The sequence below is a fragment of the Carassius auratus genome, unplaced genomic scaffold (assembly GCF_003368295.1).
Source record: "Carassius auratus strain Wakin unplaced genomic scaffold, ASM336829v1 scaf_tig00005886, whole genome shotgun sequence".
NCBI lineage: Eukaryota > Metazoa > Chordata > Actinopteri > Cypriniformes > Cyprinidae > Carassius > Carassius auratus.
Window position 1 is genome coordinate 21,625 of NW_020523713.1, and position 26,382 is coordinate 48,006.

At 37.8% G+C, this 26,382-nt stretch overlaps 2 protein-coding genes across 2 annotated transcripts; one reads left to right on the forward strand and one right to left on the reverse strand.

The window, feature by feature from the left end:
* Positions 1-1,176: 1,176 nt before the first annotated feature.
* LOC113071079 (F-box only protein 44-like) lies at positions 1,177-8,151 on the reverse strand. The gene is made up of 6 exons (XM_026244449.1): positions 7,711-8,151; positions 5,569-5,830; positions 3,622-3,736; positions 3,410-3,505; positions 3,192-3,327; positions 1,177-3,109 (listed from the first exon to the last, which is right to left on the reverse strand). The coding sequence occupies exons 1-6, from the start codon at positions 7,843-7,845 to the stop codon at positions 2,963-2,965; spliced, it is 891 nt and encodes a 296-aa protein (XP_026100234.1). The 5' UTR covers positions 7,846-8,151; the 3' UTR covers positions 1,177-2,962.
* Positions 8,152-13,345: 5,194 nt separating this feature from the next.
* On the forward strand, positions 13,346-26,382 carry LOC113071080 (sodium-dependent lysophosphatidylcholine symporter 1-like). The gene is made up of 14 exons (XM_026244450.1): positions 13,346-13,476; positions 15,227-15,346; positions 16,012-16,136; positions 16,342-16,474; positions 16,753-16,831; positions 19,430-19,602; positions 22,406-22,496; positions 22,853-22,974; positions 23,153-23,236; positions 23,620-23,703; positions 24,499-24,611; positions 24,775-24,918; positions 25,017-25,193; positions 25,450-26,382. Exons 1-14 carry the CDS (start codon positions 13,384-13,386, stop codon positions 25,490-25,492), a joined length of 1,581 nt encoding a protein of 526 aa, XP_026100235.1. The 5' UTR covers positions 13,346-13,383; the 3' UTR covers positions 25,493-26,382.

Genomic DNA, 26,382 nt, shown 5'->3' on the forward strand with positions numbered 1-26,382 from the left:
GGCAAAAACAACAACAACAATAGGCAGCATATTCCCCGAACCTGCAGCTTCTGTCAAAAAACAACCAGACCATTATTTCCGGCGTGACGATCGAGTCTATCCCAAAAATACCTCTGAGTGCGGCTCGCCCTCGTGAACTCGCGCCAAGGGCCCTATAGGTCTGCACTACATGATGTGACCAAAGTGTGGACTCTGAGGGAGTCCACAAGTCTGAAGTGTGCCATTGGGACAGGCCAACCTTGAGCCAATCCACTTTTTTTTCTCAACGTGGAAGTAAAGTGCTAGCATGCACACTTAACACTAGGATTTTAAAAAGTACACAGAGCTTAGCTTGTGTAATTAATGTGTAAGCCCAGGCTGATTCAACTCGAGATCTCGATGAGAGCGTGCTTGAGTGATTGTGCTAATAATATCCAATCGTCTAATTAATTTAGCACACGAATGCCCTGGCGCCCCAATGGGGCCAGAACTGTGTCCATGCATTTGACTTGAGGCAGGCCTTTCCATGTCACGTCACTTTTCGAAACGGAATGGTTTACGCGTAATGAATTGTATGTAATAACCATTGCTGAATGTAGGGCAAGCTTTTCCACACGGCCCGAAAAAGCTTTAATGGTCTCAAAACCTTCGCCTGCAACTGTGTTGTCTCCACATGTGTTAGAATTTCAGAGAACAGAAAGTATGCGTCATCCATAAGCACATGACATGCATGTGTTAGGGTCGCTGTGTTCCGTTGTATATAATTCTGTTTACAGCAGGATTTATTCAAACAGGATGCACATCGGGCCCCGATGCTAGCAAGAAAGTGGCAGCTAAGTGGGCGGTCATAAAATGGGCCGGTTTTTTTCAGACCCTTGGGCTTTCCCTCGAACATTGAAGGCTGAAGTGTAGCTCGGTCCAATGCTGCTTGAAGCACATTTGTGGTGAGACAGTCAATGTTAGAGCCTGGGGTCTGCAGTGAGAGGGTTGGATGCACATTAGCAGTCCAACAGCGCTCACTATTGGAGGACACAGTCCCTGACGAACAGCAGAAATATCAGGAACTTCTGTTAGGAGCCTGTAGAACAAGTTTTTTTTAAGAGATCGGGCTGCATATATAAGAAAATATATATTCTTTTTCTTTAATACTGGTGAGGTTGAGCCAAAGCTGACGCTAAACTGTCACCATGGAGCGTGGCAGCCGCCTGACCAGAAGTCAAGTCAAGTCTTTATTTATTTAGTGCTTTAAACAAAAAAAGATTGTCAAAGCAACTGAACAACATTAATTAGGACAACAGTGTGTCAATAATGCAAAATGACTGTTAAAGGCAGTTCATCATTGTAACGGAGTAGAAACTTCACAATCGCGGGAAGAAAGTGGCCGGAACCGGCGGACATTCAAAACAAAATTTTAATAAAAACCAAACACAAAATAAAGCCCAGGCCTGATCCTCTCTTGTCCTTCACTGTAATAGCTCCTTTTTTGTATCCTTCTGATCTCCTCCGTTGCTCATTTCCCAATCACTCCACCGGCCTCGCTCTGTTCCCACGGCTCTCGGCCCCGCCCCACTCATCACATACCCCCATCGCCCCTTGCAGGCCGGGGGGGTACTCCCTAGACTGTGCTCTACTCAAATTACGACCCCTAAGCTTTCCCCAAACAGATGTCCTCTTAGTTTGTTTCTCTTTCTTTTGAAAATGTAAAAGAACAGGGGAGTCTTTCAATGATCTGTCAGTCATGTGGAATAATTTATTTGTTGCTAATAACTTCATTTGTAATGCAGTGGGTGCCTGAGATAACCTGTCACTCCCTGAAAACCCATTTTCTGTTGGTTGGAGCTCAGATTGACCTACAAGATGACTATTATAATGCTTGCAAAAAATAAACTAAAGCCAATCAAACAAGAGACAGCTGAAAAACTAGCCAGAGACTTAAAAGCAGTAAAATATGTGAAATGCTTTGCTCTAACGCAGGCAGGTTATGTGTGTCGAGATGTTGTTTCTAAAGCCTAGTTTTAAATGTTTTTCTCTGTGTAACAAACGGATTAACTTTTTTTTTTTCTTTGTTACAGAAAGGACTAAATAATCTCTTTATTTGACATGGACTTACAATTACATTGGATGAACCATGTGCATTGGTTTTAGTGTTATAGCATGTATGCTAATTTTCAACACCTGTCCACGAGTGTATTTGTATTTGAATGTATTTGATGAGGCAGTATTAGCAGATCTAGAGCCCCCAGGATCCCAGAAGACATCCAAATGCATGGTTCTATGAACTGGACACCGCAGCATCAAAGACAAGAAAATTGATGTATTTTTGTACAGGTTTATATCAACATTTTTTACCTTGGTACTCCGGTCATATGATTATTATATGTGTGCAGATTTTACTCTCTTTAGCCTTTTAGTGATCCATAGTATTTCCATAGTATTTCAGTGTGGTGACAAATGTTTACCCACTCTAACATGGACAGCTGTATATGATAAAATATTTAGTCGCTTGATGAAAAATATTTAAACTGGTGGTATAGCTCACTCCTCCACTACTTTAGATTTAAGAAATCCTTTCAATTAGTACCAGCTGCATATTATGTAAAAAATACATATTGAAATACATATTTTAAAATTATGACAATGTAGATAAAGATAAATTCATGTTATGGGAACATGTCTGAAACACATGTTCTTACTGATGGCCCTACTTATTAACACAAAACATGAATGAGTCTGTTTAGGGTACTCAGTCTCGCTGCAAAACTGTATTTTTTTTTAATACACTGATAATTAAGGCCTTTTGAAATATAAACATCTAAAAACTGATTTATATGAAGCACAAAAATAAAAACAATTACATATTCTTCAAGTACATACTTCAATCCATGAACAACGAGAGATGCACTTTTAACTTTCAGGCTTTTAAGTTTATAGTTACATATAATGGTGTTTCTCATAACAAAGAACACATTCATACAGTAAGACACTATCTTTCTTCAGATGGACAGATCTCCACACTACTGTTAGTGACCCGTATCCCATACCAGCCAGCCCAGAACTTTGTATCCTGCCCACCATGAGTGAAACGGATAAACCGAACCCCAGGTCCATAATCCTTAAAGACATGTGTCATCTGAAATTTTTGTAAAAATAAATATGTTGTGAGAATGACAGTTTTTATCAGGTTCAGCTGATTTTTATTTTATTCTACTCACTTCACACCACTGCTGATCGTTCCACTGCGGAAAGAAAACTTGTTCAGGCTCAAAGGTATTGATGGGTTTCTTCCTCTGATCAAGCAACTCCACACAGATCTGATACATGCTTCCACAATCATGGCGCGGTGCGTACCTGCACCAGACAAAACTTTATTAACTGGTATAATAAAAAAAACCACTGATACTGTAAAATTAGAGTTTGAGCAAATGCTCACCAGTCTGATATTTTGATATGAGGTTGTAGTTGATCCATGAAAGCAGCATTGTAGCCTTCCTTCTTCAAATCTATCAGCTGTTGCTTCAAACATAACCTGAGGACAAAATTAATTGGTGACAAAGAAGGCCTCGCTATTTTCCTTTTAGTTAAACGGAATAACATTATTTAGGTTTGACTTTTCAGCTGAAGAATAAGTAATTTCAGGCTTACCTGTAAGAGGTGACAAAGTATTTTGCGACTGTGAAATTTGGGATTTTTACAGAATTATCTCCTACTGCCCAGCGGTCACCACCATTCTTTACAATCTCCCATCCACTGAACTCCTCTAATCAGACCAGCAGAGAGGAGCACATTATATAAATTGAGCAAGTGACACTGGCATTGCATTTTCAGAAGGGAATAAGATGGCAAATGATGTATTAAAATTAATTGTTTAAATGTTAAGTGAATTTAGGGTCATTTCTTAAAGTTTGTCGAGGCACCCTACCACTGTTTTAGACCTCATTAAAGGGGGGTGAAATGCTCATTTTCACTCAATATCCTGTTAATCTTGAGTACCTATAGAGTAGTACTGCATCCTTCATATCTCAAAAAAGTCTTTAGTTTTATTATATTTATAAGAGAAAGATAGTCTGTACCGTTTTTTCCCGCAAAAACACGACCGGCTGGAGGCGTGATGTGTGGACGGAGCTAAAGAATCACGAGCGCCAGTAGGCTTTTGCGTTGAGAGCGTTTGGAAGCTGTGACATTACCGTGAGGAAAAAAAACCATCATCCAAAACAAACCTTGGCTAACAGTCAGATTCAGCCGTTTATTTATGATCCAGAATCAGATCCGGAGGCTGAAATTGAACAAGAGCAGCAGCAGCAACGACTACAGCAGGACGTCTCTATGTGGTATGTATTGAAACTGTATATATTTGCTTAGCGGTTTTGGAAAATGACTAAGTTCCACTTTATGTCGTCTTTTTTTTTTTTAAGCTGTACATGTGAAAAGTGCAGTTTGATGATAACATCGCATGTTTTTTACTTGATGTGCTTACACGCCGATAGCTAAGTTAACAACACAGAGATATTTGAAGCAGTTTTACTCACCGCATGCGGTTCCAACACACGATCGTGACCCTTTTTCGTTGGGACTGCATTATCCTTGAGAAATAAACGATGTACAAATCCGGCATCAAACTGGGCCTTGTTTGTAAAACGAGCATCTTCGAAATGAACAAACAAAAACACTTGCACAACTCCGTCGATGCTCTGTAAAAATAAACTCCATCCACTGGTCCCTTAATGCTGTTTTTTTTTTTGGTCTGCTGTGCTTTGGTGACATTTCGCTCTCTCGCTCTGCTCTACAGGAGCACGCGCTCTTCCGGCAGAAGTGCCCTTAGAAGCCATATAAGGAAATTCCGCTCCATCTAACATCACACAGACCCATACTCGAAAAAAACATTACGAAACTTGTGACAAACCGGAAGGAGTATGTCCCATGTTTAGCATGGGAATCCAACTCTTTAACAGTGTAAAAAACTCAGTATGCATGAAATAGCATTTCACCCCCCCTTTATCAAAACAAAAGCTATGAGGTGTCATTCATAAACATAATTAATCTAAAATAATGTTACATTTTATTATTTGTTATGCTTATACTACATTCCTATCTAACGAAACATGAATCCTGATTTTTACTAGCTATGTAACCAGCAGAATCACATACTAATAATTTACAGCAGAATGCTATCAAGGACATGTATCTGTGAAAATGTCAGCTTGCTATCTGGTCCCCCACCAGAAATAATCAACTCTATATTAAGGGGATTTTTTTCTAAATGGCACTTTCTTATACTTTTTTCTTCCTCTTTTTGTCAAGCCACCACATTTTTTCCATTATAATCCACAGTTCCAAAATTGGATATTCTATAACTGCAAAACAAGGAGCCTGGAACAATAAAATGCTTGAGGAATATCAATACACTGCTGCAAAATTCTACCACTGTGATTCCCAAAAGTATCGAAGGCTATAGATTGTAAAACCTTTTGCCACTAATGGCTTCAATGATCAACTTAGGTTGACAATGCTTCTGGGAAATGCAGTCCAGAATATGAAGCGTAGGCTACTGCTTTATTAAAAATATTGCATATTTTCAGTCCAGTGACTCACCTTCTGCTCTGGGATTCTTGAGCAAGTTATGTTGTTTCTTAGTTATGAAGTAAAACTGGCTCCCGCCGTCTAGGGCTCTGGAAGGATCTTGTGGCTGTAAGCCCTCTCTCCGACATCGCTCTCTCCAGTGTGCAGTGCTGTCCACCAGCTCCTTCCACTCATGACACACCAGACGACAGACTCGCACCACCTGATGAGCAGGAAGATTCAGGAGGATCTCCTCAACCACAGCTAGAGGAACAGCTGAACGCAGACCTGAGCACTGACAGAGGAATAAAGATTCAGTTCTAATCCTGCTGTAAAATACAGATGTGGAACATAGGTGCTGGTTTTTAGCTGGTCATCAGCTACAGTATTGTTCAAAATAATAGCAGTACAATGTGACTAACCAGAATAATCAAGGTTTTTAGTATATTTTTTATTGCTACGTGGCAAACAAGTTACCAGTAGGTTCAGTAGATTGTCAGAAAACAAACAAGACCCAGCATTCATGATATGCACGCTCTTAAGGCTGTGCAATTGGGCAATTAGTTGAAAGGGGTGTGTTCAAAAAAATAGCAGTGTCTACCTTTGACTGTACAAACTCAAAACTATTTTGTACAAACATTTTTTTTTTTCTGGGATTTAGCAATCCTGTGAATCACTAAACTAATATTTAGTTGTATGACCACAGTTTTTTAAAACTGCTTGACATCTGTGTGGCATGGAGTCAACCAACTTGTGGCACCTCTCAGCTGTTATTCCACTCCATGATTCTTTAATAACATTCCACAATTCATTCACATTTCTTGGTTTTGCTTCAGAAACAGCATTTTTGATATCACCCCACAAGTTCACAATTGGATTAAGGTCTGGAGATTGGGCTGGCCACTCCATAACATTCATTTTGTTGGTTTGGAACCAAGACTTTGCCCGTTTACTAGTGTGTTTTGGGTCATTGTCTTGTTGAAACAACCATTTCAAGGGCATGTCCTCTTCAGCATAGGGCAACATGACCTCTTCAAGTATTTTAACATATGCAAACTGATCCATGATCCCTGGTATGCGATAAATAGGCCCAACACCATAGTAGGAGAAACATGCCTAGATCATGATGCTTGCACCTCCATGCTTCACTGTCTTCACTGTGTACTGTGGCTTGAATTCAGAGTTTGGGGGTCGTCTCACAAACTGCCTGTGACCCTTGGACCCAAAAAGAACAATTTTACTCTCATCAGTCCACAAAATGTTCCTCCATTTCTCTTTAGGCCAGTTGATGTGTTCTTTGGCAAATTGTAACCTCTTCTGCACATGCCTTTTTTTTAACAGAGGGACTTTGCGGGGGATTCTTGAAAATAGATTAGCTTCACACAGACGTCTTCTAACTGTCACAGTACTTACAGGTAACTCCAGACTGTCTTTGATTATCCTGGAGGTGATCATTGGCTGAGCCTTTGCCATTCTGGTTATTCTTCTATCCATTTTGATGGTTGTCTTCCGTTTTCTTCCACGTCTCTCTGGTTTTGCTCTCCATTTTAAGGCATTGGAGATCATTTTAGCTGAACAGCCTATCATTTTTTGCACCTCTTTATAGGTTTTCCCCTCTCTAATCAACTTTTTAATCAAAGTACGCTGTTCTTCTGAACAATGTCTTGAACGACCCATTTTCCTCAGCTTTCAAATGCATGTTCAACAAGTGTTGGCTTCATCCTTAAATAGGGGCCACCTGATTCACACCTGTTTCTTCACAAAATTGATGACCTCAGTGATTGAATGCCACACTGCTATTTTTTTGAACACACCCCTTTCAACTAATTCAACTAATTGCCCAATTGCACAGCCTTAAGAGCGTGCATATCATGAATGCTGGGTCTCATTTGTTTTCTGAGAATCTACTGAACCTACTGGTAACTTGTTTGCCATGTAGCAATAAAAAAAAATATACGAAAAACCTTGATTATTCTGGTTAGTCACATTGTACTGCTATTATTTTGAACAATACTGTATGTTCCGCCATGACAACTGAAACATGGCATGACCATCTGGTTTAATGCTGGTCCAAGATGATGATCTACCTGTCATAAGGCAAGTCATATCAACTAGCATTTGATTTCATGCTAAAATAACTGGCTGTAACGGAAACCAAAGAACTCAACAACTTACTGAGTTTGATCTGGATATAAAGTCGCTCGAAGCAGCATCTTCGAGCTCTCTGTGTCTGCTTTCTGACTGCCCCATTTTTCTTTTTGATAGGTATATTATATTTGCTTTATAATTCACTCTTCTGCGTCTGGACATACAGGTGGAAACGTATGTTATATCTCATAGTTTGACGATGTCGCAGTTCAAAAATGAAACAAACAGCCTAGCTACATTCGCATTAATTATATAGCCTACCAAAGAACGTTCTTCTGACCAGTGATAACGACTCTTAATGCGGCAGTTAACTTCAGCAGATCTGTTATATGTACTTCTTTTCGGTTTAGATATCACATTAATTAAACACAGTAGCATTCTCAATTCCAACCGCGCTGAATTAGAGTATAATTATCCTTGAAGTCACATGTTTAACGAGTTCTCAAACCGAAAGTATCCTTCTGTTACCGGAAGCATCGTCATGGCCCCGCCCACAACTCTAACGAATGCAATATGAGCGCAGCAAAAGTATGAAAAGTCCTTTTGTCCTCGGTTTGAAGAAACAATTAATCATGTGTTTTGGGAATGTGCCTATTGTAAAGTATTGTGGGATCACTTTTCCAATTTAGTAAAAAAAAAAAAAATTCAAACTTCTGTGTAAGCCCTAAAATTGTTACAAATTTTACATTGATAAACGTACAGTTTTAAAGGCCACTCCTTCCTTTTTATCTTCAGGAATTATTATGTATTTAAATTATTTAACAAACTCTAATAAACTTATTACATTCATGGTGTGATTCTTGTAAGCTAACATAATACGCTTTGAATTAATGTAACTCTTGTTGTCTTTTCTTATTATTCTATCTTTTGTATTTGTAGTTTTTATCCTTTTACTGCATAATAATAAAAAAGAAGATGAAGTGTTATGAGAAATATAGCCTTTGGTACCAACAGTCTCATACTCAAGACGTTTTCTCAACCTTAGCCTTATTACCTATTTTGAAAAGATTTGATAAAGTGAATGATCTTTCTCACTCTCATTTTAAGATATAAAATATAATATGACTATATGCTTTCCGAAAAATATAATTGCAACAAAACATTTTATTAGAAAATGTAGGATTCTCATATCACATTTTTATATTGTTTAGAAATTAATGAAAATAATTTTAATAAGCACTGGTAAAAGCTGTTTGATTTGTTTGTAAAGTATAATTTGCTGAATAATTATTGCTCTTGGTTTTCTTTATTGGTTTAATGTTGTTGTTTTTTCATCTTATATCTATGCATGTCAATCAAAACAATCAAATTATTATTATTATTATTATTTTTTTTTTTTTGAGAAAAGTCTGCAGAAGTGAGCTCTTACATAAAAATAGACACCAGTTATCAGATATTTTGCTGCAGAATAAATGAAACATATGACATGTACTCCTGTAAATATGGTATTTTTACTATGGCTTCAATGATTGGAAATGTTTGCATATCCTTACTACTTCAATCACTTCCTTTCCCCTAGAAATTTCTTACATTCTTTTACAACTGTTACAAATGCAAAATGAATATATAGAGCAGAGTACATGAAAAAAAAATAATATAATAACTAGTCTCATCAACTGCTTTCAACTTGCAATCTTACTGCAACACTTTAAAATGAAAGTAAAAAAAAAAAATTTGTGACACACAGCCAAGTATGGTGACCTATACTCAGAATTCACGTTCAGTGATGTGAACGCAAGCTTAACCCATATCAGTACTTTTGGATTTGGTTCTCGGTAAACATTTAAATCCTAAGGAATATATTTGAATTCTGATCAGAATCATGGTATGTGTGACTTATTATGATATCTAATCGGAAAGAAGAACAGCTCTGCTGAAGTGAGCCATCAAGACGCTCCACTGCCAGAAGCATATTAGTGTGCTTGCGCAATAAGTGTCGTTATTGCTGTTTAAAAGAACTCAGTCTGACTGAGACTATAGCTATTGCAAAATAGCTATCTGTGACTACTGTCTGGGTGGGTTTCAGTTAGTGTAGTTTCGCCAGACGGAGGGACGTAACTTCCGGGTTTGGACACCCGTAGGACCAAGTGTCTTATAAAATACAAATGCCGTATAAAAACACAAAAACAAAACAAGAATACCTCAGGAGAGAGCGGGCACATTAATGTTTCCTCAAGGAAACCCAGATTAGACTCAGTAAAGTGCTTAGTGATGGTTTGAGAGAATTAACACATCAAACTGGCCTAGACATATAGGCCCAAATACAGAAATAAAACTTTTCTAATGGAAAAACCTATATCTTAAGATGATAGATGTGAAAAACAAAATTGAAAAAAAAAAAAAAAAAAAACGCTCAAACCAGCCTAAGTTGTTGGTATGTGGTTAGCTCTAGCTGTTCCTCTAGCCTGGTTGTAGCTGGGTTGCAGGTTGTTTTTAGAGCGGTTTTGACCACTTCTTTAGCTGGTCAGACTGGGAGTCCACCTTAAACCAGCTAAGACCAGCTGTTTTTGTTTGTTTCCTACCCCAGCAGAACGTGGTAGCTGGTTTCTAGGAGGTTCGAACTGAAAGAAAAATAAATAAAAAAAATAAAATAAAAACGGTTGCCAGTTTAAAGTGGTCAAACTGGGTTTTGTTAGATTATAGTTGATAACCAGCTATAAACCAGCACTAGAACTGATTATTCCTTCCTCTGTCAGTGCTCAGGTCTGCGTTCAGCTGTTCCTCTAGTTGTGGTTGAGGAGATCCTCCTGAATCTTCCTGCTCATCAAGTGGTGCGAGTCTGTCGTCTGGTGTGTCATGAGTGGAGAGAGCGCGGTCGGAGAGAGGGCTTACAGCCACAAGATCCTTCCAGAGCCCTAGACGGTGGGATTTTTTTTAAATAAGAGCTCACCTTTGCAGACTTTACTCCAGAAAATAAATTTTATTAATTGGTTTTATTGAGATGCATAGAAATAAGATATATTTACAGAAAAACCCATACAAATAGAAAAAAGAATAAAGAAAATTAAGAGCAATAATTCAGTAAATCAGTTTCAGAGAGAGGTGTGCCTATTAATATAAGGGATTGGTATAATTGTAATGTATTGTGTTGCCACTAGAGAGCGCTGTTACGTTGTCTACGCGAGTATTTTTTGTGTACAGATCAGTATTATCTGATTTTCGGTGCTGTTCAGTAAAATCAGCTATCGTTACTCTCTCTGTCTTTATTGTATCCAGTATCTTACAATAATATATATAGCATAATTAATGGGAACTCTTATAGGGGATTCACAGTTAAACCCAAGGACCAGGTATGATAAATGAAGACCAGGTGTCAGAGATAAAGACAACTGAAGACAAATTTACTGAAGAAAAGAGTTTCAGTTTCATCAGCAGAAGTCAGCTTCAATACTCACGAGGAGTTTGTAGGGTGCTCTGCATACATTCTCAATACAGCAGTAGTTATACAAAGGTCATGAGCTACATCCAAGGGGCAAGGAACTCGACCGGAAGTTGAAGTCGGGTGGGGGCTGCCATCTTTTAGCAGAACTTCACTTGCGTCAGCATTCCCATTGACTCCCATTCATTTTGGCGTCACTTTGACAGCGACTAACTTTACATCTGAAGCGTTTAAAGACTCTGTTTGTCCATTATTTATTTCTAAAGATACACGACAATGTATAAAGGGCTCCATTGCCTTCTATGTTACATTATGGCCCCGTATAAACAGTTTTTGTAAAAAATAGGCTAACGATTGCGTCATAACCACTCGTCTCTCTGTCGCATTACCGTACAGACAGGAGGAGAAGCTCACAGACAATTAACTTAATATGGCGTACTGGCGTTACATTTTAAAATACTATACAAAATAATTAATCAAAATACTTACTCCTGCTCACTCACGACAAAGAAATCCCCGCTCAAGCTCGCCGTCTCTGCAAGATTAACGATGGCAGTTTGCACGGACAGCTACTAGAAGATTTACATCTGTCAGACAGGTTGCTGATGTCGTCAAGCTTCGTTTGAGTCTGCGCGTCAGAAACGGAAGTGCTTAAAAACGCTAAAACTGGGCTTCATTTGTCTCAATTGAGTTCCAATGGGGTCGCTGTGTCCATTTCTTTTACTGTCTGTGGCTACATCATTACTTAGGTAAAATGGTTTGTGATTGGTCAAATCTTAGAAAAACCAGTGAAATCGTAACAAATTTACATAAAGTTAAAAGTTACATGTAAAAAGTACATGAATTACTCTGGGATATTGGTTTGTTTTAAGTGTCAGCCACATTTAAAAAGTTAACAGCTTAAGTAGTTTGTGGATTAATGCGTATTAGAGATGCGTACCGTTTAAAACGATTCAGTTCGATTTGGTGAACTGAATGATTCGTTTGTGAACCGGATATCCAGACTGCTTTGTTTTGAACTCTCTTTCACAGTAAGACACGGAAGAGAAGACAATGCTGAATAAAGTCGATGTTTTTGCTATTTTTGGACCAAAATGTATTTTCGATGCTTCAAAAAATTCTAACTGACCCTCTGATGTCACATGGACTACTTTGATGATGTTTTTCTTACCTTTCTGGACATGGACAGTATACCGTGCACACAGTTTCAATGGAGGGACTGAGAGCTCTCGGACTAAATCTAAAATATTTTAAACAGTGTTCCGAAGATAAATGGAGGTCTTACGGGTTTGAAACAACATGAGGGTAAGTTATTAATTACATAATTTTGCTATCTGGGTGAACTAACCCTTTAAACAAAGTTTACACTGAAAGTCTTCTCACAAACAAAGAAAAACACATTCCAATAACATGGTTAATCTTAGTGACTATTACCAGTATATGGTAGATCATAACTTTATTCAATCAGCTAAAACAAGAGCTTAAATACTGATTAATTACTTGATAATCACTCCAAATAATTTAATATGGATGAAATAAATGAAATCCAACTTGGATCCAGAGTTTACATTCACATTTATTCATTTAGCAGACGCTTTTATCCAAAGCGACTCCAAGGCTTAACATATAAACCATAACCTTCCATATTAACCATAACCTTGGAATTATAACCTTCCCCGCACTGCAAGGGCCTGGACAGAGAGGGGTCCTAACATAAAATTTGTACTGAAGGGGTCACCCCTTTAGAACACTGAGGGGGGCTTCAATCAATATACTGTTCAGGGGGCACAGAAACCATTGCAGTGCCCCTGCAAGTCAAACAGAAAAACACTCTCTTCAGCTTCTGGACAGATCTCTATACTACTGTTAGACATATCATCTGAAATAAAGCAGAAGAAAAACAGACACTTTGACTGAAATACAGATGATACTTTGACTATTAGTTTGATTATATGGAGATACCCGGACTGTAAGTATTATAGCTACTCATTTGATACCACGAGTGTAATTTGTAACTTGTAATGTAGCATTGTCATTCATGCATCTTGGTGAATGCCCAATTGTATTATTTATAAATTGATGCGCACATTTAGGCTACTTAATATGAACTTGCTTGCTTTCTGGTTGCAATAAAAAATAATTGTACAGACCTCAGGACCTTTCTTTCTTTCTTTCTTTCTTTCTTTCATTCTTAATCTTCATTGAAGTCTTTTATTCGGTACATATCATATTTCTACCGCGAAACTTTGCCAATGCTAAAGCCAGCCACGCCTACTTGTCAAAAAGTAAAGACACAGAAAAACTGTCGATGCTTTTCCCCGATGACAACGATGGCGATCAACAACGGGAATATACTGGACCGTCGCACCGATGAGAACATAGCATGTGTGACGGAAAACGATGACACTCAGTCGGTATGATATAACATTTTTATTCTTTGTAAACAACAGAGTGTTTGTTTGATGGTGCAAGTAATAGTAGCCTAACTTAAAGCGCTTAGGCATCGAGAAACTGTAAAAGATGTAGGAACACCTCTAAAAAGAGTTGAACAATGAGATATGCTTTTTTTTGCTGGTGACTTTTAAATATATCAAATATGCATGCAGTTCAAAAGTTTGGGATCAGTAAGTTTTCCTTCAATAAATAAGTATTTTTTTGCTCATCAAGGCTGCATTTATTTGATCTGAAATACAGAAAACAAATAGGCTATGTAAAACTGTGGAATATTATTGCAATTCAAAACAATTGTTTTCTATTTTAACATACTTTAAAATATTATTTATTTATCAAAGCTGAATTTTCAGCGTCATTACTCCAGTCTTCAGTTTCACATGATCCTTCAGAAATCAATTATAATATGCTGATCGGATATCAATATTGGCAAGAGTATATATATATATATATATATATATATATATATATATATATATAACCCGCGGGTCGGGTTGGGGCGGGTTAAGAAATTAAGTGTGTGCACGATCGCATTAAATAAATAGTGATTTGTTCCGATTAACAAAGCACGACGTTTTAACGGGGATTAAACGTGGAGTTATGTTCTGTATTCCAAATATGAAAACAAGCGTATGTGCACCAATAACTGCGCTTTGTATCTGCTCATTGCTGATCCAGATTTACATGCTTGGCCGACTGAGCCTGTATACTCTCATTTTTCCACGAACAAGATGTATCAGTTCATTAAACTTTCACCTACGACAACATCGTATTCGTTCCTTACATTCAACAAGTCACATGCTCCGTCACATCTTGAGTAACTCTTTGATAGGATGAAACAGTTCACAGAGCTGTGTTCACAAGCTGCGCTCGCGCTCGCGCACTGCTGTGTGAGGAACTTCATTGAAAGAGAAATGAGTCTTTTAAATAGACAGTAAAATGCCTTTTACTGTCTGTGGTCAGTGGATTAAGTAAACGAGTACGATTCGTTCACCTAAAAGATTTGCTCACGAACGAACCCTCATAGTACAATTACCCATAGCCTATCTGATAAGGTTACAATACGCAGCAACGTAACTTCCGTGTGTCCCGATGCTCGGAGCGGGTCGGGGCTGGTCAAGAAATTGTACTTTATTTGCGGGGCGGGCTGGTGCGGGACAAATAATTTCATTAAAGCGGGACCCGCGGGTTGGAAAAAACCCCGACCCGCGCATCAATTTTGTGGTATTTAGATAAATATTTATATTTTAATCAAACACTATTCTTTTTAACTTTATTGATCAAATAATCCTGAAAAAAATATCACAGGTTCCAAAAAATATTAAGCAACACGACTGTTTATAATATTGATAATAAATCAGCATATTATAGCCTAATGATTTCTGTAGGATCATGTGAAAATGAAGATTGGAAAATTCACAGAAATAAATTATATTTTAAAGTACATTACAATACAAAACTTTTATTTTAAATGGTAATGCTATTTTACAGTATTTCTGTATTTTTGGTCAAATAAATGCAACCACGATGAACAGAAGGGACTTCTTTAAAATACATAAAAATCTTGCTGATCCCAAACTATTGAACAGCAGTGTAAATATTCATATTTTTCATTTCAAGAGACGTGCTTTATTAAAATTCATCATTTTTCATGTTGAAATAACACTATTCACAAAATAATTCACATGAGGCATACATGTTGATCTGATGCAGAAAACTCCCGGCATCCCTTTATCCAGAAAACTCTGCTATGCCATTGGAGGAATGCCTTATCAAATGACTGGAACCACTAAGGGCTTTTTCATGCAGATATTTTTACTGGATGTTGTGAAGGTGTGTATATATTAATAAAATATGTGTTTTTTAGGTTTTTATCAGTAATGAATACCATATAGTGTACCATATGTCCTCTGTATAAATTCAGTTTCATAGTGGCCTGTTTACACACAATTGTGTAAATGTGCAACATTATATTGTGTGATTTCCTTAAAGATGAATATAATCTGACCTGCTCTAACACTTAACTGAGCTTCACTTTCCATTGAAATGTAAAAAATAATAATAATAATAAAAACCTATAAGACAATAAAAAAATTATAATTTTTTTATAATGTACTGATATGTTTTTTTTTTCTTATTTCTCTTGTCCATTGGTTTCAAATGTCCTTCTGTTTATCCCGCATGGTTAAAGATCTAGGCTGGTGAATGAAAAGTTTCGAGGGTTTTTGTAAGAGATAACCACTGTGTCATCTGGGGCTTATCAAAATGTACAACAACTGAGTATTTATAAAATGCATGATGCTCTATCCTCAACACTTCCTCACTTTGCATGTCATGTTTGCATGCCATGGTCAACAGAACTCTGAACTATTAGCACAGGAAGTATCTTAAAGGGAATATGAAAGATCTTGAGGAAATGCATATATTATTATACTTTTACAGCATGTTAGAACATTGTGCTATACTGCATTATATATATATCTTTATGATTGCTATAGATGGGAGGTTTTTCTGCATCCATCATTCTCTTCCTTGGTCGAGCTTGGGATGCCATTTCGGATCCTCTGATTGGATATGCTGTGAGTAAGAGTGGCCGGACCAGAATTGGCAAACTTATTCCTTGGTGAGTGCATTGGTTAATGTCAGACTGGCTGTGAAACACATCCTCCAATCTCACTGAAATATTTCACAGCAGGACCACAGGTTGCTTAAATGTTTTTACAAATGTTGTATAAGCATATAAATGGATGTTGTACACTTTCATAGACATTTTTTATATGCCGAATGTTTTTCATGTGCCACTCTGCTTATCCATGCTCTTTACGTAGGATTGTGTTCACAATGCCACTTGGGGTCCTATCATACGTTATGCTCTGGTATACCCCACAGGACACCATGTCCCCTGCCTTCAGTTTCGGCTGGTACTTCACATGGTGCTGTCTGTTTGACACCTTCATGAGTGTAAGCCCACTATTATCTGCCTATAGTTTGCTGTTGTTTTACACAAGGATGTTCAGCAGATTAAGGACACTTCCTGCATGAGGGGAAGACTACATGTAAATTAGTTTTGAATTTCAAACAAATATACAGTGACACAGTTTCCACCTCTTTCTTGTGAAGTACTCATGCTAAATATAGTACTGACCACAGGAGTTTTTAAACAGCTGTATTTGCTTATGTAATGTGTTATGATTCATAACTCACTCCAAAACATTTCATTCTCTCTCTGACTCATTCAGTGCTACCATGTGCCATATTCTTCCCTAAACATGTTTCTGGGAGGGAATGAGAAGGATCGAGACTCAGCCACTGGTTACAGTAAGAATCATTATAGTCAAAGCACCAATAACAGATGTTTAGTTTGGGGCAAGTTCATAGAATTGCAATATATCTTTCTAAACATATCTATCTTAAATCTTCAATATTATTATATTATATTATATTATATTATATTGTATTGTATTGTATTGTATTGTATTGTATTGTATTGTATGTTAGGGTTGACATACAACAGTGAAACATCTTACAGAAACACGTTAGTTCCAAAAGAGATAACTGACTTCAAAATGGAAATCAGGAAATATTCAGCCATTGGCAATGCAATTTCTTGTAAAAGGACTTCTTGCCCTTTGACTCTCTAGTGTACAACATTAGTATTATAGCCTTTATTCTGTCACAAATAAATGACTGATCTACTGATCTAAGAGTCCCATATCATCAGAAATTCATGAGATTTGGCATGTTACATCCTAATATACTGTTGTTTATGTACATTCACAAGATATAAGCCAAATAGATATTATGGGTCACATAAAAACATTTATAGCCAATATCTGCTAAACGATTAAATGAATTATAAATCTGTTAATGAACTTTATTGAACTCATTGTCAGGAGCACCTTAAAATAGAGTATATAATTTTTATGTGAAGCAGACATACGTCCTAAGAGGAGGGGAGCAGAAAACTTTAAACTTTGAAACTTCTTCATTGCTTACAGCCTTCACAATCTTTACTGTTACAGTCAGATCTTCTAAAAAATTTTTCTAGCATTCACCAATCTAAGAGCAAACCAAAATCTCATAACATTCTAAACTCAAATGATAGTTTGTGTATAAGTAACAAACACCATTCATATGTGCCATTCATAACTGAATAGGTGAGTACCTTATATAGTCCTGAATTTGAATTGAATTTGAATTGAAATGGAAGAATCAACATTCAAATTTTCATAAGGAAGTTGAATGAAAATTAATAGGAATTCTACGGAAGTCCTCAGAGGCCATGGATTATTAGTTTTCTTTCTTGTTTTCACGTAATCCCGACTTGATTAATTAAAGAGTTGTTTCAACATGACAAAAGTTATCAAGTTAACTTTATTTTCTTGTGATATTGAGATAACAAAATTAGTTTTCTTGTTATCACGACTTAATTTTATTGTGATCTTGACATAATGTTCACAGTTACTAACGCAACCTTGGTTCCCTGAGATATGGGGGTAACGAGTACTCTGTCTTGCTAAAGAGGCTATAGGACAAAGCCTTTTTTCTCCTGAACGGAATCGGTGGGGCCTAGGAGTACGCCTATCTGATACTCAGGATCTGTATGTCGCCCTGATACTGGCATTTCTGCCGGATCCAGATTTCGATCTAACTAGACCGATCCAAATCCGATATTCAGGGCGATTGGGGGAAGAGCGTAAAGGAGGAGGTTGGATCAGTTGTGGTCCAAGACGTCTGTGTCCTTTGAAAAATAATTTGGGGAATGAAAGTTGTCTTTTGAGGCGAAGAGTTTGACCTCTGCCTTGCCAAAGATCACTCAGATTTTTGAACCATCTGTGGGTGTAGCATCCACTTGTCTGAGGGGACAGCATATCTGCTCCTTGGTTTAACTTGTCCGTGCACATGCAACACTCTCATCGAATGCAAGATCATCTGAGCACATTCCAAGAAGTGCTCTACTAGAAATAAGAAACGCTTCAAGGAGAGTTCACCCTGGAGATCACTGACAAGCTACGCAATATCACGTTCATATTGCATATTCATCAAAGGAGATAATGAACGCAATATTGCTTAGCTTGTCAATGATCTACAGCTCTGTCTATTAAATGCCACCCATTTGAAAGCAGGTGATGGCGATTTAGTGGTAATCACAGAACCAGATTTACTGACTAGATGCTCATATCATTAGATATATCGCCCAGCCCTAGACACTAGCATCATGCTGTTAGATCTGACCAGGACTTGGTGTCGCTTCAGTTCTGGCAGGAAGGTGCAAAGTCCCAAACATACCACATGCATTTCCTGACACTTGAGGCCGAAAGCCGGTTTGCCATAGCACAGCACTCCCCAGCCTAAATTGGAATAATCTGTCGAGACCACCTTCCTTTTGCAGACCATTCCCGGGGGCATGCTCCGTTCTATCCACTGAGAGTCTTTCCAAGGAGCCAGTGCTGACACACAAGCCTGGTCAACCTTGGCACAAAGGCAAACAAGACGCCAGGTGTGTGGCGGAACTAATGGTTTCAGCCAGTAATGAAGGGGCCACATACACAGCAGGCCCAGCTGTAGCGCCAAAGATGCAGAGGCCATGAAACCTGCATCTTCTGAAATGTCTTGAAATGCCCTTCTTTTAAGGAGGCTGCCGGCCGCTGTATATTCAGTGCACATTCTGGCATGACTGTTACCCTCATTTGTGCGAAGAAAAAAGCAGTTCAGGTGCCTGAGATTGAGGATTGAGATGTAGCTAAATAGATCATACTTCCTCTCGTCATTCTTTTTGTTATTATTTGTAAGTAGGAAAAGGAAACATTGGAAATAGAGAACAGAAACTTGGATATATAGGACATGACCTTAACTGAGATCTGTTTCCTATATGAAAGACACATTTCATGAACTTTGTTCTCTCTCACGATACAGGAATGGGCATGGAAGTGTTCGCTACCCTGGCGGGAGCTGCCATTCAGGGTCAGATAGTTGGGGTGCACCATGCCAAGAGGACACAAGTCTGCAGTTTACTGAATGGCACGGAAGGGTCTTCTGGGAACCACACAGACTCACTGGATGACATATCTGACACTCTACAAAATACAGTGAGGCACAGAGAACATCCTTTTACCATTGTGTCAAGCACATATGGATCGTGGAATTTGTTATTAGTTGTTGATTCTGAAATGGCCACACAAATTTACTGTGAACTATCAAGGCAACTTTTTCCTAAATTCATAATTTAGTCATGGGAAGAGGATAATATATACTTCCTTGTTTTGAGCATATGTAGGCCCTTTTTCTGGAACTGTTGTACCAGAGAATGTAGTACCTCCAGATTTAAATATCATAAATATCATACTCTAAATATGACATTAGAAACCATATACTGTGTCTTAAAAGGTTAGTTCACCCAAATAGCAAAATTATGTAATTAATAACTTACCCTCATGTTGTTTCAAACCCGTAAGACCTCCGTTTATCTTCGGAACACAGTTTAAGATATTTTAGATTTAGTCAGAGAGCTCTCAGTCCCTCCATTGAAGCTGTGTGTACGGTATACTGCCCATGTCCAGAAAGATAAGAAAAACATCATCAAAGTAGTCCATGTGACATCAGAGGGTCGGTTAGAATTTTTTGAAGCATCGAAAATACATTTTGGTCCAAAAATAGCAAAAACTACGACTTAATTCATCATTGTCTTCTCTTCCGTGTCTGTTGTGAGAGAAAGTTCAAATCAAAGCAGCTGGATATCCGGTTCACAAACTAATCATTCAGTTCACCAAATCGAACTGAATCGTTTTAAACGGTTTGCACCTCTAATACGCATTAATCCACAAATGACTTAAGCTGTTAACCTTTTTAATGTGGCTGACACTCCCTCTGAGTTCAAACAAACCACAATCCCGGACTAATGCATGCACTCAAACAGTACACTGACTGAACTGCTGTGAAGAGAGAACTGAAGATGAACACTGAGCCGAGCCAGACAATGATTCGTTCACAAGTCAAGAACCGGTTGCATCGGTTTTCGGATCACCAGTAGTTCTTTCGGACAGTTCTATTCAATAAACCGGTTGAAGAAAACGGTTCACCGGTTCTTTTTTCGCTCGACATAATGGCGTCATTGGCGATGATTGCCCTTGATTCAAGCCTTCGGTTTACCCGCCCTCATAACACCAGCACAGAATCAGTTCAGAATCAATCACCAAAATAATCAGTTTGGTTCAGACGCTCTGTTGTGTCGGTCTGCTTCACTCTGAATCACACATGCGCAGTATCATCAGCTCCTCGATTCTTCTTATCTGGCTCGGCTCAGTGTTCATCTTCAGTTCTCTCTTGACAGCAGTTCAGTCAGTGTACTGGTTGAGTAGATGAATTACTCCGGCATATTGGTTTGTTTGAACTCAGAGGGAGCCACATTAAAAAAAAAGTTAACAGCTTAAGTTATTTGTGGATTAATGCGTATTAGAGATGAAAACCGTTTAAAATGATTTAGTTCGATTTGGTGAACTGAATGATTAGTTTGTGAACCGGATATCCAGACTGCTTTGTTTTGAACTCTCTCACACAACAGACACGGAAGAGAAGACAATGCTGAATAAAATCGTTTTTGCTATTTTTTGGACCAAAATGTATTTTCGATGCTTCAAAAACTCTAACGGACCCTCTGATGTCACATGGACTACTTTGATGGTGTTTTTCTTACCTTTCTGGACATGGACAGTAGACCGTACACACAGCTTCAATGGAGGGACTGAGAGCTCTCGGACTAAATCTAAAATATCTTAATCTGTGTTCCAAAGATAAACGGAGGTCTTACGGGTTTGAAACAACATGAGGGTAAGTTATTAATTACATAATTTTGCTATCTGGGTGAACTAACCCTTTAACACAGCAGCCAAGTATAATCTGTTATACTTACAGAAACAGAAATTCTATTCATTAGACTAGGTATTTTAGACTAAATACCTAGTCTAAATACCTAGGCTGGCAGCCATATCACCCTGGAGCCCAAGACCAGTTGCCCACTGAAGCTAAGCAGGGCTGAGCCTGGTCATTACCTGGATGGGAGACCTCCTGGGAAAACTAGGTTGCTGCTGGAAGAGGTGCTAGTGAGGCCAGCAGGGGGTGCTCACTCTGTGATCTGTGTGGGTCCTAGCACCTCAGTGTAGTGATGGGGACACTATACTGTCAACAAGCCCCGTCCTTCGGATGAGACGTTAAACCAAGGTCCTGATTTTCTGTGGTCATTAAAAATCCCAGTAGAGTAGAGGTGTGGCCTCTGCATCCTGGCCAGATTCGCCCATTGGCCTCTGACCATCATGGCCTCCTAACAATCCCCATATCTGCTGATTGGCTTCATCACTCTGTCTCCTCTCCATCAGTAAGCTGGTGTGTGGTGGGCATTCTGGCGCACTATGGCTGCCGTCGCATCATCCACGTGGATGCTGCACACTGGTGGTGGATGAGGAGATACCCCCTGACATTGTAAAGCACTTTGAGTGCATAGAAAAGCGCTATATAAAAATGTAAGGAATTATTATTATTATTATTATTATTTTATTTTTTATTTTTTTAAGATCAATGTTGTTCTCCCAGTTTTCTCATTCCATAAGTTTTTGATGTTGCAAAGTGTCTGAATATCCATTACAAAAGGTTCAAAAGGTTGGTGTGTCATGGTTTATCCAATGAAGATGACAAAGGTTTTATTCAAAATAAAAGTTTATACTTCAGAGAGCAAACGCTAAATGTTGCTCTTGTAACATTTAAAATGTCTCTGCTCTCAGTTTTGTTTGATTGAATGCATCCTTGCCAAATACAAATATTAACTTTAAAAAATGTAAAAAAAAAATTCTGACCCCAACATTTTTTATGGTAGTGCCATTTGTCTTTGAATTTCTACAGAGAAGAGCCTATTTGACTGGAGCATTAGTAATAGGAATGCTGTACTTCCTGTGCTGCCTCGTGCTTTTTCTTGGAGTTAAGGAGCAGTTGGGTAGGTCCAAATGAGTTAACATGAGTTAAACTATCAGATAGCCTAAGCTGTGTTTTACCATATGTTCTTTCAGCCTTCACTAAGACTACCACATCATGATTAGCCATGATTAGCATGGGGAGACATAAGTTAGTATATGTTTTATTATGTTAGGACTTACAGATGTTTCTGTTATGTTGGTTGTGGTCAAGAGCCTGTGGTTAGGTTGAGGATGGACAGCAAAACTTTAAGACTGCTTATACTGGATTTTATTTGACTATTTACATGCCAGTGTTTTTGATAGCTGTATCACACATGCTAGTGTGCTGTTGCAATGACTGATATAATGACTTGCATGTGTCTACATTTCATTTTAGCCCCTCTAAGTAAACTGGACAGCATAAATATCCCCTATCTAACTGGAATGAAGATGGTGGTGAGACACACTCCATATGTGTGGCTTGTATTTGGCTTCCTATTTGCTTCACTTGCCTTCCAGGTCAGACGTTTTTCTGTTTAAATTATGAATGAATTTTGAAGTGCTTGGGGTTGATATCAAAATACCAGAAGTGCCCTGTCTGTTACTTATTATGGTTTTGATAGCCAGAGTTATAGAAACAACAAATGGATATTATTAAGTATGACAGGAATCATAATTTTAAGATTATTTGTTTCAGATGGCTCAGGGGAATTTTGCCCTCTTCTGTACTCATGCAGCGAATATGGGAGCATATTTCCAGCATCTTGTGCTCGTACTATTGGTGAGGGATTGATTATTTCAAATGTATTATTTATTTATTATATGAAAGTATTATTATTGTGTTATTACATAAAATACTAAAATTAGCTAGTTAGCAAAATCTGACCTGTAAAGAAATGAAAAAAAGAAATACTTAATAAATATATTTAATTGACCTATTAATTAAGATGTTACAACATGAATGAAATTAAATCATGCAAAATAAATTATAAAATGTATATTGAATTAAATCACTGTATTAACTTGTTTTTGAAATGCCTCTCGATTTATCGTACAAATTACTTCTAAAATGATACAGTAGTCAGACAGGTTTAATGATTAATGTTTAATTATGTAGCATGGTATGTTTTTCATGGTATTTTATTTCTTTCTGCTCTTGTGCAGACATCAGCTACAATATCCATCCCAATGTGGCAGACACTACTGGTCAAAAAAGGCAAAAAGACCACCATATTCATCGGCCTATCAGTGAGTACTACTCTTTGTTATTGGTTGTTGACCAAGTCGACTTCATAGAACTAGCTGCCGACGGTGTTGTTGCCTCTCGTCGGCAGCATCAGACCAAAAAGCTGCGCTGGAACACACCGCACATACTGCAGCCGACGGCAAAATAACACGTGCGTTCTGCGCATGCGTGAGAGGAATGAGCTGTTCATATCAGCAGCTATTAATAGTATATATTCATCATTCAAAAGGAGAAACAGAGATAAATGCAGATATACATTATGTAAACAAAGCAGCGCTTGCTTAGATTTTTGAATATCAGTAACGTTAATAACTTGTTGTTATGAAAACATAATTAAAATCTTTGGGAAAGATCACAAACAGCGTTCTGTCTGTACCGTCTTCATTCACATGCTTGTTTTTATCACTTTTGCTTTAATTCTCGGCACTGACTCGTTCACTTAATGGAACATCCAATCAGAGCGCTCACTCTCGCCGACGGCCCAAACGTCCACTTAGGTAAAGATGATTCTGATCAGTCAAATTGTAGAAAAACAAGTGAAATATTAAAAGATTTACATAAAATAGGGCTGAGCAATATGGCAAAAATTACATTTAGATTTTTTTCAGGACATTTAAACGATTCTAATAGCATCGTTAATTTTAGTGACTATTAAGAGTATATGCTAAATCACAACTTTATTCAATCCATTATGTTTTATAATTAAATACTGATTAATAAGCACTCCAAATATATATGAAATCCACCACAAGTTATATTTGTTACCACTTTTCATCATCTTTTTTCATTCTCTGCAGGTATATATCCCAGCTCTAATTGTGATTTCTCTAGTGAAAAGTAATTTACCCGTCTTCATTATTATGTCCATGTTATCTGGCACAAGTCTGGCAGCCCTCTATCTACTCCCTTGGTAAGGCAACTCTTAAAAAAATATCTCTTTTTCATTCTTAATGCCCTCACCTCACGACACACAACCCGCACAATTATCATCATGTATGTTATTATCATTACAACCATATTAACTTTAATATAGTAAAACTGCTATATATAACGAGGTTATTTATTTATTGTAGGTCAATGTTGCCCGATGTAGTGGACGACTTCAAAGTCAAGAACCCATCATGCCAGGATCTAGAACCATTGTTCTACTCCTGCTACGTTTTCTTCAACAAATTTGGAGGAGGCATGTCTGTTGGAGTCTCTACTTTGGTGCTACAGTAAGAGCTTTCTCCATTCAGATTTTGAATCACCCAAAACCAATGGTTTCCAATAGATTTTTCAATGTTTTTGTTTAGTGTTATCCTTATCTCTTCAGCTTTGCAGGATACAAGCCTGGTGCTTGTAAACACAATCCAGAGGTCATATACTCGCTGCGAGTGCTCTTCGCTCCGGTGCCAATCTGCCTGCTGCTCATCAGTTTGGTGATTTTTTGTTTCTATCCCATCAATGAAGAGCGACGGAGGAAAATCCAGGCCACATTACGGAAAGCAGGGTATGTGTTTGTATGTATTACCTTGAGGGTTTTTATTTTGCCAGAATAATGGACTGAGTTAAGGAGTCATGAATGATAATTTAACTCTTTCTACATATATTTCTTATCAAAAATTGTGCCATTTTTTTCATTGCCACATCTTACTTCTGTACAAAAGCAACTGCTTTCACACTCACTTTAGGCCAAGGTTCATTTTAAGTCTTTACATTTGTTTTTAGCACTGCGTATTATATTCAAACGTGTCTGTTTTACACAGGACAGAGGCCAGCATGAAAGGAGAAGAAGAACTGAGCCTGTGATGTAATCACTCACTATGTCACATTTTATTACTCATAAGGATTTGATTACTTTTGTAACGTTCACAGGTCCTGGATCTTTTAATAATGAATGTTTTGTTTTCATCATGCATGGTGAATGTTTCTTAATACTTCTCTGAAGGGATTCCAAAGCCATTTAGGAATTACACTAATCTTGTTACACCCGAGTTAAATAAAGGAGATATTCAAATCATGCAGTTCTGTGGGGCCTCAAGACCAGAATTGAGGAACTTTAGTGGTCTAAAAGGTGCAGCGTGTAATTTCTGCACCATATCCAGACAGATATGTTGCATATCACTGGTTGCAATGATGTTGCTGTGTGTAAAGTCTTTACACTTTTCAGAGAAATTTATATATGTAGGGCAAAAAGTTCCCGAAATAATCCGATATGTACAGCTCCATCTTTTTTTCTCTGCACTTACAATTTTGGCAAAATTCTCTCACTAACTCAGTTTTGCAAGCACGAGGGGAAGGCAGGTCTTGTAGCCAATAAAATGACTCTCCATTTACTCTTATCTGATTGCTTCAATAAACACATCATACACCAAGACATTTATCTTCATTTAGTTACTACCGGAATGGTACTTTTAACATGCACATACAGTATAAAAATAAATAAAATAAATAATAAGAACTTAATTAAAGCATGTTCCTTCGATAAGCTGTGTTCCTTAGGCTAAACTTCCATGTGTTCATACTGAATTGCGAGCTGGTGTTAACATTATTTGGTTTGTTTTGGCTTTACCTTGAAATTTGATGATCTGCTTACACCACTGATGTTAAACTTTATAATAAGAAACATTTTTATGTGACAGTGCTCAAGACTATGGTATCAGAGTGCTATTCTGTGTATTCTTTTACCGTGCCAATAA